Genomic DNA, 14,803 nt, shown 5'->3' with positions numbered 1-14,803 from the left:
TACATTGTGTTTCATTGATTAGCCTTACGGCGAGCAGAATGAGTTTTTACCGTCCCACAAGATGCACTACATGTCAATGAAAACCAATCCGGCATACACGACCCGGATCCACGGCTTTATTAAGCTTTTATGTCGGGGCTACTCGTTGTGATAGTATTTCTGGCACTACCATTCCTACCTGTTGTGGCTGCCGAACACCATCGCTCTTGCTCCAATGGGGCGATAGCTTGTGCTACCAACTCAACGTTCCTTTCAAGATATGTGGACCTTAAGAGATATTTGGCACTTATCATCCTGTTTTTAACCATACTATGAGGTGAATGAGTACTACCAAAAGTACAAAAGCTTGCTCGGTAGTTACGAGAATGCCTCGTAAGGAAACTAGTCATACCCAGAGTCAATTTGAGCTTTCCACAGGTACCTACTTCAACTAGGTTCCCACAAAATCTCCTCTGCGAACTTGAGTCTTCCATGGGCTTGAATCTATCAAACTGTGGCTTTTGTTTTTGAGATTATTCCCGGTTTTTAAAGTTGTTACTTGTTAATATGACATCGGGGCCTCAATTTAAACCATGTACAGACCCTCCTTGCAAAGTACATGATACAAGTGCGGAGGAGGTTTCACTTCATCCTCACAACGGTGATGGTTTCCATTCTTCGGAAAAGGAAAAGCAGACCTCAGAGCCTCTTGTGGATGAGCATAATCTCAACAATGATAATCCATCACTCTCAAATTGGTCAATTGATCCCCAAAATCCAACAAACCGGTCTTCTACGCGTAAATGGACAACTATTGTTCTTCTCGTCGTCACAAACTTTATAGCGTAGGGTTATCATGACATTATTTTCCAAGTCCCCCGAAACTAGCAGCTAAATATTACAGATCAACATGTACCTCAGCATTCGAGCCGGCGCTACCCTCCATAATGGCAGATTTTCACTCTACCAACGGTTCAATTGCCTCTCTCACCATCTCTATCTACACTATAGGCTACTGTCTGGGACCTCTTCTCATCGCTCCCATAAGTGAATTATACGGACATGTGACTGTACTACATCCTGGATACATTGGCTTTATGTTAGCTCTAGCTGTTTGTGGTTCGAGCAAGAGTCTTCCTTAATTTGTGGTATTCCGTGCTATCATGGGTTTTGCGGCTATCACGTTCGTACTCATGGGTCCTGCGATCGTGGCAGATCTTATCCCAAGGGAATAAAGAGGACTGGCGTTGAGTATTATGTCCACAGGGCCTGTCGTTGTATGTGGAGTGTTAATATGATTAAGATATACTTACTTGCTAACTACTTACAGGGTCCGACGATTGGTCAGTTTTTCTTCTTGGCTCATAGTTTGGTCAAAATACTCATCTCGTTAGGTCCTGTTATAGGTGGTTATATTGTGGAAAACATCAGTTGGAGATGGATTTTCTACTCAACGTTGATAGCTGCAAGTGAACCCAAATGTATACTTTCAGATATCTAACAACTCAGCAGTTTGGTGTATTGTTCTCCATATCTCTTATCATTCTTGAAGAGACGTATGCACCAGTAGTCTTGGATCGAAAGCAAAAGAAACTGGGAACAGGCCTATCCGCAAGTCAAAAGATCACAACCCCCAAAACTCCTCGAGAAATTCTGCAAGCAGCCTGGACTCGTCCCTTCAAGATGCTTTTCCTCTCTCCCATTGTTCCCTTTGTAGGCTTTTACAGTGCCCTCAGTAATGCCTACGGAATGGTATGTTTCGCGACCCTCGGTACCGTATTTCAGAACAACTACTCCTTCACACCTGGCCAAAGCGGCCTAGCATATCTCGGTCTTATGTTCGGCTCCCTCTTCTGCCAACTAACTCTTGCTCGATTTTCCGACCGTTATATGCTCAAAATGGAAGCGAAAAATAACGACAAGCGCCCGGAATATCGTCTCCCACCCATGTTCATCGGTGCATTTCTCCTCCCCATAGGATTTTTCTGGTACGGATGGTCTCTTGAATATCACAACCATTGGATCGTCCCCGTTCTTGGAAGTTCGGTTATTGCAATTGGTATTCTATTTAGCTATCTGCCAGTACAGATGTATCTTGTAGATACATATACTATCTATGCTGCAAGCGCTACTGGAGCATGCACCATCATCCGTTCGATCTGTTCAGCTTTGATGCCGTTGAGTGCTAATCCTCTACATGATGATTTGGGATATGGATGGGGTAATAGTGTCTTAGCGTTTATTGCAATAGGATTTGTGCCGGTCGCTTTGCTAGTGTTGAGATATGGGGAGAGGATTAGAACGAATCCACGCTTTCAACCGAAGCTCTGATATGGAATTCTGAGAGGCGTCAGGAAACAATTGTTAGATAGTTGATATTTACTCATAAGAGTTTACAATGCGAAGACGTTTTGGGGGTCCATTTATCTTCAAACAGTTGAACAAGAAGCGAGGCGAAATTCATTAGACAGTCGTTGGAATTTACATAAAGTGATCTCTACATAGGGGAATTGGTATGCTTCTCGGCAATTTGAAATATTGACTTCAGTAATGAACCAATTAAGATACCACAAGAGAAGCTAGAAGTTGTGATGATCTACCCAGGTGCTATACACTTGAGTTAGAGATGCCATTTTGAGCTATCTGGAAAGTCGCTCACAAACTTTTGAAGAAATATTTATCTACCCATAATCTATCAAGAACCCAGGAGCAATCATTCAGGTTACTAATAGAAAGCTCACAATTTAAACTTCTGCTTGTATTCATCCTTCATACCCTTTAAGTCCGATGCAAGACAAGGTTCCACCAAGTCAGCCCACCATCCTTTCCGATGCGATCTCAAGCCAACCTCATGAAGCAAAGCATCTGTATACCAAACAAGCTCAAAGAAAAAGCATTCTCCCTTTTGACCGTGAGTAGGATATCTTCGTTTCGAAAAGGCCCCCATGTATGCTACTTCCTCTAGCCTTTTTTCCAATGGAGGTAGTTTTATATTACCGTCGAAATATGCTGTTGTCCAGATAGCCTGTGTTTCGGCAGCCCGAAAAGAATTAGAAATATCTATAGCCCCTAGGAACGCGATTGTGTCATCCGCAAGTGGTGCGATGCCTTTGTATAGTCTTTGTACTGATGTATCAGGGGAAGCGCGATTTTGGTGTGGAGGAGGGTTTTCAAGGAGTGGAAATTTGGCGATCACTCGACGATCTGCCTCCTCATAGAGCTGATCCCAAAACGATCTTTCTTTGATACTCTCCATTGGCTTAAAGTGAGGAAGACCGAGATAATAAGCTTCTTTATCGCTAAAACACTGTTGCTGGGGATCCCAGCCCGTTCCCAATAATAACTCATCTGCTATAAGTTGCTCGCCGCTATCTAAAGTTATGATGTTGTCCTTGTAAGAAACAACATCGTTCCGGTAGACTTGAACATCTTGAGATATCGTTTCCCAAAAGCCATCGTGCTGTACAAGTCCTACAGGTCCAGTACACCAAAATGCACTAATGATGTCAGTGTTCTTTTCTCGCATAACTGGGGCAGACTCACGAAGAACTGAAATCAAGGAGCTTGAATCCCTCCAAAGATTCTGGTCTGGTGTCATATCCTGCTATATTACGACAATATTGATCAACATTCTTTATTCTCTGAATCATATAGTTTATCCCAGTGCGAGTTCCATAAAGCAAGGTTTGAATCATGGAGAACCACCAAGTGTTTGGCATAAACGGAGATGGACTAAAGAGTGCTTTGAGCCTAGTTGCCGAGCTTTCGACTGAATTCTTGTAGCGCCCATGGCCAGGGGCGGGAAACAGTAGAGGTGGACCCTCGCCACTTGCTCTAATAATCCATTTGACGTTCTGACCTTTCTTAGCTAACTCGTAGACCATATCTGCAGCGGACTTGCCACCGCCAAGAACAGCAAAGAATAGTACACCGCTGGCCCAAGGTAATGGCTGCTGTGATAATTCCCCAAAAGCTTTATGGTGACGAACAAATCTCATACTTGGTTCCCAATCAATTGAAGGCATCCTAGGATACGAAGTACGGCCAGTAGCCACAACGAGCTTGCGACATGCATGGGAAATCGGCAGCTGACTTGGATGCTTTTCCTTGAGATTACTTGGAAGTTCTGTTATGACTTCCCATCCATCATTCGATTTATTGATCTTGATAGCTTTGCAGTAGAAATATATCCTAGAAAAGATACTTTTTCCGTTGTATGTATGATTATGCGCATACTCCTCGAGATAATTGGTGACATACTTTGCTTCGAATGTATCATGGTATAAAGGAGCATCTTCGGGGACAGTAAGAGGGACATCAGAGAATCCAGACATTCGGCGGCCACTTTGACACCAGAAATTATCGTATGATCGTCCTTGAAATTGCACCCGAAAGTCAGTATATACAAATGAAAATTGAATAGGGAGGGAAACAGCCAGAAAATAAACTACACTTACTTTCATTCCAAACACCACCAAGGCATCTTTCCTCTTCAATAATAACTAGTTCCGCTTCCGGGTGAATATCAAGGTAGAATCTGGCAAAGGCCAAGCCACTTAGGCCTAAGGAAAATTATATGAAAGTCAGCGATTCGTAATTTTAGACGCAGCAAGTAAAGTAAGCATTCCATGATAATGGAAGAGAAGATGACGGTTCATACCGGAGCCAATTACAACAACATCAAATGTAGTCATCTTACCAAGTGTCTGACAAGATGATCTGTGGTGTTTTGTATTCAATATTCAATATTATGTTGTAATGTGACGCGTTTTGGGTGTATTAGAACGCCGATAAAGTTGAGAAGAGTGAAATCACGGCTCAATATATCGTTTCGATGGTGAATGAATGATGTAAGTAACGGTTACCCCATTGATCGTATATGCTTCTTTTGCCATAAACCATGTGAGGTATAAGATGCATTACACAAACACAAACACGGCAGGAACGAAGTAAGTACGTAAATGGTAGTAGTTGTATGATCGTATCATCTCCCACTAATCTACCTAGTACATTCATCTCCCTCTTTTTGACTTGCTTGAGATACTGACATTTTATCTCATGTATAGGTGAATGCCCAGCGAAAGCCTATAGTCCAATAGCGAGTTGTATATATTGCCGGCTTTCCATATCGTCGGATTCGAACCTAATTTCGAAGGGTGTCAGATGTGTAAGACTAGAAACTGGCCGAACTCTATTCAACCATCAAGCACATCAATCAGCTGCCATCAAGATGCTATAATAAACAGGATGCACTACCCTCACTTATTCATGGATTCCCAAAATATTGAGACGATCCACGGCAATCAATGAGCAGTGAAGTGATACACGGGAAAGGCACAACACGTGACATGCTGTAAGGTCGATTGGAGGAGCATGGTGCATTTAGATGTCCGAGCTTGTTTCTTCTAAGCTCACTTTAACACTTCAACTTTGTTGAAGGTTGCAACAAACAAACCACATCACAGGAAACAACAGGCACTATCGAGGGCATCACAATGAAACAAAAGAAAATCTCGCAGAGCTCAGTTTATAAGTCACAAAGAAAGTTAAAGTATACAACTATCAGTGAATCTTGAGGATGCTGTAACAAGTATTGCTGCCATGCCTTCCACGCTCACGATCTACTGTCTTGAACTCCAAAGCCAGGAAAGCGGTGGATGGCGATTAACAAGCAGTGTACCTACACACGATACTTTCTCGGAGCTATACCCAGTATGCTAACTTTGGCACGCAAGTATAGAGGAAAGAGGGGCAAAGCATTGATAATGTATATTTGCTTGTGGAAGTTGTCTATGTGTATCCACACCGTCTATATACTTTGCACTCTACAAGAATAATATCATCGCTCTCTCTGTCCTTGTTTCAATTCTTCTCTCATCTCATATTTGCGCTGTATCATGGTATGATCCAAGGAGATGAATAGGTAAATAAGCGAAAGTCATGCACTATCCGCTAGAAATTTTGGGCTATGAGTGGATTGGGAATTTCTTTAAACCCCCATTGTATTTGTCTTGCAGCATGTACAATGATTCTACACTTATGTTAGTAGTCTCCATGGATGGTTCACATTGGTGGAAGCTTACCCCAAATCATCCGCCCACGACCAAACCAGACCAGGATTCTTCTGAAACATCCTTCCATTGAAGATGGCGTCGAGGCCCTCTTCAAGAAGTTCATTGGCTTGCACGCCATTTGTAATGTTACCAACAGCACCGACAAAAGCTTTATCCTTGACAGCATTCTTAATGTTTTTGGAAAAACCAGCTTGGTACCCGGGGCCGAGTTTGATGATTTGTCCTGGATGGGAGCCACCGGAAGATACATCAATAAAATCAACACCGAAGCTTGCAGCTTTCACAGATAATTGCGCACTATCTTCAAGAGTCCAACCATCAATTTCTGTGTCCTCTAGCCAATCTGTTGCACTAATTCGTAAGAACAAAGGCATTGTCTCGGGTATCGTAAGCCGGGTATCCTGGATTACTTCGAGTAGCAGACGAATGCGATTCTCAAAACTACCACCATACTCGTCTGTTCTCTTGTTGCTGATAGGGCTTAGGAATTGATGAAGGAGAAATCCATGAGCGGCATGGATCTCAACGACATCGAACCCGGCTCGTAAAGCGCGCTCAACAGAGTTTACCCAAAACTTTCTGAAATTTGCAATATCCGAGAGCGTCATTTCTTTAGGTATAAAAGAGCCTTCATCGTAGGCCACGGGACTTGGGCCAATGATGTCATCAGGCCAACCACCTGTCTCTTTAGTTGCATTCTCATTTCCCAACCACGGTGCGACTGTGGAAGCTTTTCGGCCTGCATGAAAGAGCTGGATACCGATGTGTTGGCCCTGCTTGACATCAAAACGTCAGTGCTTGCTCAAGATAAGGAATTTCTGAAAAGAAGACTCATTGAGGGACGGGTATCATAAAACTGAAATATCCAATGGGAGTTGAGTTTAACGACTGTTACGTACCTGAGAATGTGTGAAATCAACAATCGTTTTCAAAGATTCAAGCTGCTCCTCATTCCAGAGTCCTACTCCATTAGGATCGATCCGTCCGTTCTTTGAAACAGCAGTTCCTTCTATCATAGTAAGGCCAGGACCACGTGTGACCCAGCCGCCAATTTGGGACAGATGCCACGGTGTTACTTTTCCGTCTTCGGCCGAGTATTGACACAATGGCGCAACCTACATCAAAAAGCAAAATCATCAATTGTACTTCGTGATAAAACTGCACATAGTCTCGCGAGTACACACCCATATTCTGTTTTGGAAGGTCACGCCTCTAATGGTTAGTGGTTGGAAAAGCTTCGGGATGATTTGAGCCTTCAATGAAGGGCCCACTGCTGTTCCTGATGGAGGATTCTGTGCAGGTGTGAAATATGACTATGGCTGATTAGAAGGGAACGACCAGAGCCATATTCAGGCGGGTAAGAAATGATCGCTCACAACGTTTTTCGCCCTGGCATTGATTGCTTTGGTACTAGAAGGTGCCATCATCGGCCAGGTGATATAAAAATTACTTTTCGTTCCAAGTCAATACTCAACTTTGAGCAATTTATTCCTGGTTGTGTACGGGATAAATGCGGAAGAATAAGTAAGTATGCCAGCTATATGGATGCATGGTTTGAACTTATCGGAAGAAAGGTGTGCTAATGTCTGCCTTGATATGGGTTGACAATTGATTTGAAATCCGAGAGCTTTGAAATTCAGAACTGCTTGATAATCAAATTATATCTAACCATCAAAAGGCGGAACTGAAGGAGCCAATCTTAGTGAGATTAGCTTCAGGGTACCTATTGCGCGCTACAATTCTGGACATGGGTAGTGGTTCAAAGATGTTTCCATTGGTCTAATTGTTACACTCCACTTATCCAACACCAGCTGCCCCATCTTGCTATTGTCTTTCCTACTTTGACTATCTGCATGTGCACTTGAGCTTTTGTTATTATCAGACAGACTCAAGAAAGTGCGTTCTTACGCCAGTCATTCAAGTTAGTGCACTATTTTAGACCACCTCACTGTAAGCCACAATACCCTGCTGAAATGAATCCCTTTCAGATGCGTCTTGAATCTCATCTGGCAGCTTCTTTCTTCGAAGGGAGAAGCTTTAGCTGCATTCGTAACAACTTTGGAATTGGTTCCCAGCTCGCATCTATCAATTGTTTTAAAGTGCAGGCTTGAGGGGCATCCGACGATCCGTTGTAGGTGCTTGACGAACCTTGGGGCCATTCAACTGTTTGCTTTCAGCCATAATACTCTACTACGATTGGAATTCCTCTGGTCTGGAAAAGAGATATTACATACGAACAATGTTTGCTAATTGAAGAGAGGACTAAAAGTTTCCTGTTCTGCTCAATTCAATATCGACTCAATCGCCGCATCAGAATGAATCGCTCACTGTTCTCAATCTTGCTGTTCTCAATAACCCTCATCCTTATTTGTTAATAAGGAGGGACCTCATCTCGATACATAGTTGGTGCTAAACAGAATAAGCTGGTCTGACCTTCACAGTCACCTCAATCGTTGCTCATTTTCAGGCTCTCGAATTCATCAAGTCTTATCAGCGTTTTACATCAATCATTCTCGCATTTTCTCACAAACATGGAGACCTGGCAGCATAAATCATCAGCTAGATTCCCATGAGTATGAGTACACGTCGGGAGATCAACAGACGGTACTGCTGTATGTAGCCTCTGAACGTTACTTGACCCACTTCAGCCTTGTTTGCGACTTGAGCCGGTAGTATCGATTGTATGGTGTTACTATATGTAGTTTTCATAATCAATCGAACGAAGAACAAGAGATTTACCTGTCTCTTTTCAACTCACATCATGCAATTAGACTCTCTAGTCTGAAGGCCCAAGATTGAAGCTTCTTCTTGTCGCGATTGAGGACAGTATTCGGAAAGTATTGTGGCACCTTGGAAAATGTGCGTGTCAAATTGAGAAGTTGCAATAAATCCAGGTCATCCACTTTCATCCCGCATACTTGAGATGACATCGTTGATATCTGAAATACTGTTTCGAACGCCTCCTGGCGATCTGAAGATCTGCGACGTGGAGTAATTCGATGAATGAATGCTTGATGGACAAATGTAAGATGAACATCTTGTGGGGGGAAAGGGTGATTGAAATCGAGGTCTAAGATTGACTGGCAGATCATTTTGGTCGCATCAACTCTCAAGCTTAATTTTCGTCAGGCTCTTCGAATTTGAAGTCATCTGCAGAACTTGTGAGAGATTCTTGTTAACTGAGTGTTCTTGGAACAGACTTTCCTGTAATTCATGAATTTTACAATTATAACTCGTTTGGGAGTTCAGGGGTGTCGCTTCCGGGCATAACCAAGATTTCAACCCCAGTGGTGGTACCACGACAATACTTGGAGGAGAGGATGTTTGTACTTGATTTCAGAGATCCTTCTCCTTTACTTTTAATGGCTTCTTCTCACTTTAGCGGAAGGTAGAATGCTACAATTCTCTATTCTCACCACGATGCGTCACTTTGATGATGTTGATACTTTCAGGTCCCATTTCAACATCGAGATTCGCGAACACATAAGAAACAGTACCTCATCAAAACATAGCAAATATATATATATCAATTGTATTACCTATCATATAACCCCATCCATCTCTCAAGAAAAGAAATCTAACTCCAATTCCAATTCCAATTTCAACGCCGACCCAAAGCCCCGCTCACATGCGAAACGACTCATTAGCCCCCAAATAACCAAACCATCTCTCTCCATCCATACATACATCTATCTATCTATCTATGCCTCTCCTTCTCAGCATACGTCTTATTCCACGGTTTCCTATCCTTAACACTCTCCATCAACGCCGTGCGATCAAAAATCGTATCCCTATCTACCTATTAGCCACTTCCTTTCCTATCCTTTCCTTTCCATCTCCCCTCTCACCATACACCCCGCTCACCAATCACAATAAAATACACATCCACGCACCGATAGAAAATCACAAAAAAGTAATACATACATGGGATCTTGTTCGATATGCGGTTTCGTATGAGCATTGTAGGAATGTAATTGCGAATCCATTCCCGCTTTGATGCTGTGGTGAGGAGAAGGCTTGAAGAGGGCGTTGGCGCCAATGAGTCCCCCGATTGCGGCGACGGTCATGACGATTGCTTCGCGTTTGGCCATTGTGGACATTTTATGGTGGTTGTATTGGGTTGTTGTATGTGGTATTGTGAGGGTAGTAGTAGAAGAAGAGTTTCAATTGATTTTGATATCGAACAATGTGTGAGGAAATGTAATAACTTTTATTTGTGATTGTTATTATATACCGAATATCATAAAAATCCTCCCTCATATCCTCCATCAAATCCATTATATACAATACAATACATACCACTCACTCATCAGCTAACACGATTGTTGTAAAAAAAATAATCCGTAGGATTCCTCACCTCAGACGAAGCGGTCGTACGATAGCTGATGAAATCACCCCACACATCATCTGAGCGGGCGCAATGGACCACCCCGCATTTTGAAACAGCAGGCACTTGTTGGCGAAATGAGGAGAGCATCTCATCTAATTGTTCGATCGCTTGCATAAATGGTCTTTAATCATGATTTTATGTTGTAGATGTCGTACGACCTGTTGTGTGACATATACGTGATGATCAGCATGGCAGTTAGTTTCGGGAAGCGGCTGTGGTTGTTGGAGAGAGGTTGTGGTACCTTCCGAAATGTGTCCCGTGCAAGAAGTCGTTCTATTTTTGCTGTCGATAATAGCCAAGTCAATCATGATTGCAACTAGTTATCGCACACCATTACAACCCCGAAGACCCAGTGAGACTCTCCAAATACAATTGCATAGATTGCACGATCGAATAATACCTTCCAATTCTTCTATCGATTCTCAAAAAAAAAACAAAAAAAAACATGCTTACACCATCCATCTGTTTCATGACCTTAGCTCTCAACTTCCTACACGAATGCCAACGACGACGTTAATAGACAATGGGAGCACTTCGAAATCAAATCACCCTGATCTCTCGTTCTTGAGATTTCCATATTCACCCCTACGCACTGCTGCATGCCTAAATACATGAACATAATGGCCAATGCCAATATTCTGAAAAGTGCTTATTTCTATTTCTGGGTCGCCAAATGGCTTGAAAAGAAGGGATCATAATTGATTTCCAAAGTTTATTCGAGATTAGTATTGCAGTACTTCTTGGTCTGCCTTGTGTGGCACATCTCAAAAGATATCTTTCTCATACCTAGTCATACATAAGAAGCTCTTTAAGCTAACTGATTGTGAATTCATAATTTCAAGTACCGTCGCTGGCCACTATCTCTTCACATCTCGGTTCACCGCTGAAAATACTTTCGCTTTCATCTTCTGAATATTCCGTATCACTATCCACCATTAAAATCTCTATATTTTCCATACGAATTATGAATTCTCTGCGCAACTTTTCGATCCATTCTAGCAATTCTTGATTCTCCATTGGGCTATCAAGAAGCTGTTTGAGTTGCTCTTTTAATGCACTCAGAAGCTTCCTTCGTTTATCAATCGCTGAAGTCCTAGATGACTTTTTCCTGGCAGCAGCTTGTGCAATGAGAGTCTTTGATACATCCTCTGCCACTGTGAGCACTTTTGGAGGTAGATCAACCACACGCGCTAGAGTGAGACCGTAGTGTTGTTCTTTAACACAGCCTTGATCAAGCTTGTAGAGCATTGTCATGGTGGTCGGGTCGTTCATGTCAACTGACAAGTGGTAGACCTTAACCCCAGAGCGCTCAGACATGATTTGTGCTTATTCTTGTTAGCAAGCATACTCATCGGATGATAATGAGTTTTTTCGAACCAAGCTCCTTAAAGTGGGTGGCAAACCAGATGAGTGCTCGGCTCTCTGATAATGCTTCTGCAATGCTTAGAGCGATCGCTAGGCCGTCTCTTGTACTGGTCCCACGACCAAGTTCATCAATTATGGCAAGGCTCTTCTCATCAATATTTCTATAACCAGGGGTCAGTAAAATGAAAATGCGAGAAAAATATGGAATGAACCTAAGGATGAATGCTGTTTCTCTCATTTCAGATGCGAAGGTAGAAACGTTTGCTTCGATACTATCGTCCATTGACACGCGAGCAAAAAGTTGATGAATCATTGGAAAAGATGCGTAGCTTGCTGGTACGAAACAACCAACTTGTGCCATCACACTCATAAGAGCGACCCCTCTTATGTACGTACTTTTTCCGCTCATATTACATCCTGTAATAATTTGAAAACGGGATTGCTGCGTTGCGTAATAGTCGTTGGGTACAAATTTGTGTGATGGCACCTAGAGAGATATGGATTAGTATTTCGAAACGATGTAGATTGAGCCCTACATACCTTGTCACGAATGGGATGACGTCCAGACTTGATAGCAATACAATCAGTAATCTCCGGCCTGACGTAGCAATCTTGGTTCGTGACTAGTTGCCCAAAGGAAGCAATCATATCGAGCATGGCAATACTCTCACACACTTTAAAGAGGTTGGGAATTTCGGTTCGTACATTTTCGAGGAGCTCCTGTATGGTTTTATCACTTCCCAAGATAACTTCTATGTGAGAATCTTCAGTTTTCTGGTTGAGCTTTATCAAGTCCAGAGTCTGGCATTCGAGATAGTGTTTTCTGCGAAACCGATTAATGAGTACATCTGGTATGGCTCGATCATCAAAGTCATTTTCGAAATAGCGAATGTAGTATTTTCGGAGATTATCGAATCTAATTTCCCCTTGAATTTTATAGTTCTCTGCCACCAATGTGAGAAAAATGCAGTACATTAGAAGAAGGTAAGCATACGATTGAGTTCTGACACATGCTGATGTGCGTCTTCCGTCGCCTCTTTGAAGGTTTGGCGTGCTACATCCAAGAAACCACTGACCCCTGCTTTCACAGCATATGTTCGTTGGTTTCGTAGATCTAGAGGAGTTTTCTGGTATGTAACATCCTCATTTATGACCTCATCAATGAATTGTATTGTAGATTCGACCACTTCCGTACGACAATTATTACGTATCTGAACCAATAGCTCTGATCGAGCACCTGATAGACTCTCAAAGACTGGACCGATAGAATATGCAAAAGATTTCAACATCAGAATGTTGTTGATATCTTGCTCAGAATTCCAAATACCTGGCACAGTCGGGATGATAATAAGCTACAGAATGTCAGGGGATGTTGGCACAAACAAACAGACTCGGGGGCATACACAAGTAAGCAACTTTTCAATATCAGGAATCAACTTCAAAGCTACAACTTGATTAGTAAGGGACGAAATATGGGAGTATGATTGGACTATGCGTCGACAGGAAGAGCGATGAAACCATTTCCACATCGAGAGCACACAAAAATATGGACGTCGGACTGACCTTGTCTGATCTGTAAGAATATGTCATCATTTTCCGACAACTCGGCCAATGCATCGTAACGGGCAGCTAGCAGGGTTGACTGGGTCGAAGGTTGTAAAATATTACTTCTCAACAGTCGTGATCCCATTGGTGTCAGCGTTTCGTTCATCAGTCCAAATAAACAATCTTTTGACTTGGCATTCTGCAAATTCTGGATTAGTTCAAGTGATTGAATAGTAGCAAGATCTATCATCATAGAGTCCTCCGAGGGCTGGTATTTAACTCGGAGAGAATGAAATGCAAAAGTAAGCGACAGGCTCATATCAATGTATTTCAATGCCTTCATATGTTGTATATGTTAGAAAATATCACGAAGAGGGGCGAAGGCCGCTGTGAAAGCTTACAGCAGAAAAGCAGCATACTGAGAAGTAATTGCCTCCGATAGCCACCTTGATCGCCTCGAGATCTTCTTTGAATGCCAATTGCTGGATGTATTCAATACCAGACGTTTCTGACCAGTAACGACGATCTACTGTAACAATTCTGGCTCCCAATATGTTCTCTTCCACAATTTGATACATCTTAGATTTCGGGTTCGGAGGCCCGGAAGTAGACACAATCAAAATCTGGGTAGGTTCGAAGACCTGTAATTTATGAAGAGTTTTGACATAGAACTGATTGTCGCAGATCTGACTGAGGACTGCTTCGCCAGTAGAAATATTGACAAATGCTAACCCGACAGTCGGAGATACTCCACGACCTTCACTGACAGCACAAATGATCTGCTGAGACTCACCCCCTCCAAGAATGGAACTTGCTCGTGACCTACGTCCAGTGCTTGGGCGGACTGTACTGGGACGCGCAGTGCTTGAGCGAGGACCATGAGGAGGCAAGGAATACGAATTAGAGTTTGTATACCCACATGGATAAGACGTAGAGTTAGTACTGTAAGATGTTGAGGGTCTTGATAATGAAGCCATTCTCAATATCACCTAGCATTCCTTTGAAATATATGTGTCGTCGAATCTGTGGAAGTATCACAAGTTAACCACTAAAGTATTAGTTTGGGTATCAAAGTGGATGGATGGATTGTTCATTGCTGAGATCCAACGAAGATATGACTCTTCTTCCCGTATCAACGGAATTAGCTAATTGAATTGTGATTGGAATTGTAACGAGATGATGTGATGATCAAGTGAAGTGACGATGAATGATCTTAGTCCTCATTTATGAATGGATACCACTACTCTAGTATCTAGTAGGCTCGGTAGGTATGGCGAGAGATGGAATTGTTTGCATGTGAAGACAAGAAAAGATTGGCAGGAAATGTGGGGAGAGTCCTGGAGAGTGCGCAGAGCAGATCATCTTGATGGGGTTACTGTAGATTGCATTCCTTTGAACGATTGGTCTGTTGATCAATGACTAATCAAATCCTTATCGATGATAAGCTAAT

General features: G+C 42.5%; 5 protein-coding genes across 5 annotated transcripts; 1 reads left to right on the top strand and 4 right to left on the bottom strand.

Annotated features, from left to right (window-relative positions):
• Positions 1–546: 546 nt before the first annotated feature.
• Positions 547–2,310, top strand: EAE97_003424 (uncharacterized protein; the record flags this gene model as incomplete). Its single annotated transcript, XM_038873936.1, is given in 5 exon segments — positions 547–824; positions 884–1,078; positions 1,090–1,256; positions 1,374–1,434; positions 1,473–2,310. The coding sequence occupies 5 exon segments, from the start codon at positions 547–549 to the stop codon at positions 2,308–2,310; spliced, it is 1,539 nt and encodes a 512-aa protein (XP_038735799.1).
• Positions 2,311–2,716: 406 nt separating this feature from the next.
• On the bottom strand, positions 2,717–4,673 carry EAE97_003423 (uncharacterized protein; the record flags this gene model as incomplete). Its single annotated transcript, XM_038873935.1, has 4 exons — positions 2,717–3,476; positions 3,523–4,354; positions 4,437–4,541; positions 4,640–4,673. The coding sequence occupies 4 exons, from the start codon at positions 4,671–4,673 to the stop codon at positions 2,717–2,719; spliced, it is 1,731 nt and encodes a 576-aa protein (XP_038735798.1).
• A 791-nt stretch (positions 4,674–5,464) lies between these two features.
• On the bottom strand, positions 5,465–7,666 carry EAE97_003422 (uncharacterized protein). Its single transcript, XM_038873934.1, has 5 exons — positions 7,430–7,666; positions 7,238–7,366; positions 6,953–7,168; positions 6,063–6,826; positions 5,465–6,010 (listed from the first exon to the last, which is right to left on the bottom strand). The coding sequence occupies exons 1-5, from the start codon at positions 7,478–7,480 to the stop codon at positions 5,932–5,934; spliced, it is 1,239 nt and encodes a 412-aa protein (XP_038735797.1). The 5' UTR covers positions 7,481–7,666; the 3' UTR covers positions 5,465–5,931.
• Positions 7,667–9,521: 1,855 nt separating this feature from the next.
• On the bottom strand, positions 9,522–10,352 carry EAE97_003421 (uncharacterized protein). The gene is made up of 2 exons (XM_038873933.1): positions 9,978–10,352; positions 9,522–9,844 (listed from the first exon to the last, which is right to left on the bottom strand). Exons 1-2 carry the CDS (start codon positions 10,151–10,153, stop codon positions 9,751–9,753), a joined length of 270 nt encoding a protein of 89 aa, XP_038735796.1. The 5' UTR covers positions 10,154–10,352; the 3' UTR covers positions 9,522–9,750.
• Positions 10,353–11,280: 928 nt separating this feature from the next.
• Positions 11,281–14,330, bottom strand: EAE97_003420 (uncharacterized protein; the record flags this gene model as incomplete). Its single annotated transcript, XM_038873932.1, has 8 exons — positions 11,281–11,768; positions 11,821–11,969; positions 12,021–12,295; positions 12,349–12,752; positions 12,803–13,160; positions 13,212–13,252; positions 13,372–13,690; positions 13,755–14,330. The coding sequence occupies 8 exons, from the start codon at positions 14,328–14,330 to the stop codon at positions 11,281–11,283; spliced, it is 2,610 nt and encodes an 869-aa protein (XP_038735795.1).
• Between the last annotated feature and the right edge of the window lie 473 nt (positions 14,331–14,803).

The sequence above is a fragment of the Botrytis byssoidea genome, assembly GCF_014898295.1.
Source record: "Botrytis byssoidea strain MUCL 94 chromosome Unknown BBYS_005, whole genome shotgun sequence".
NCBI classification, from domain to species: Eukaryota; Fungi; Ascomycota; class Leotiomycetes; order Helotiales; family Sclerotiniaceae; genus Botrytis; species Botrytis byssoidea.
The sequence above is the reverse complement of the archived record's forward strand: the minus strand, read 5'-3'. Positions and strand labels throughout refer to the sequence as shown.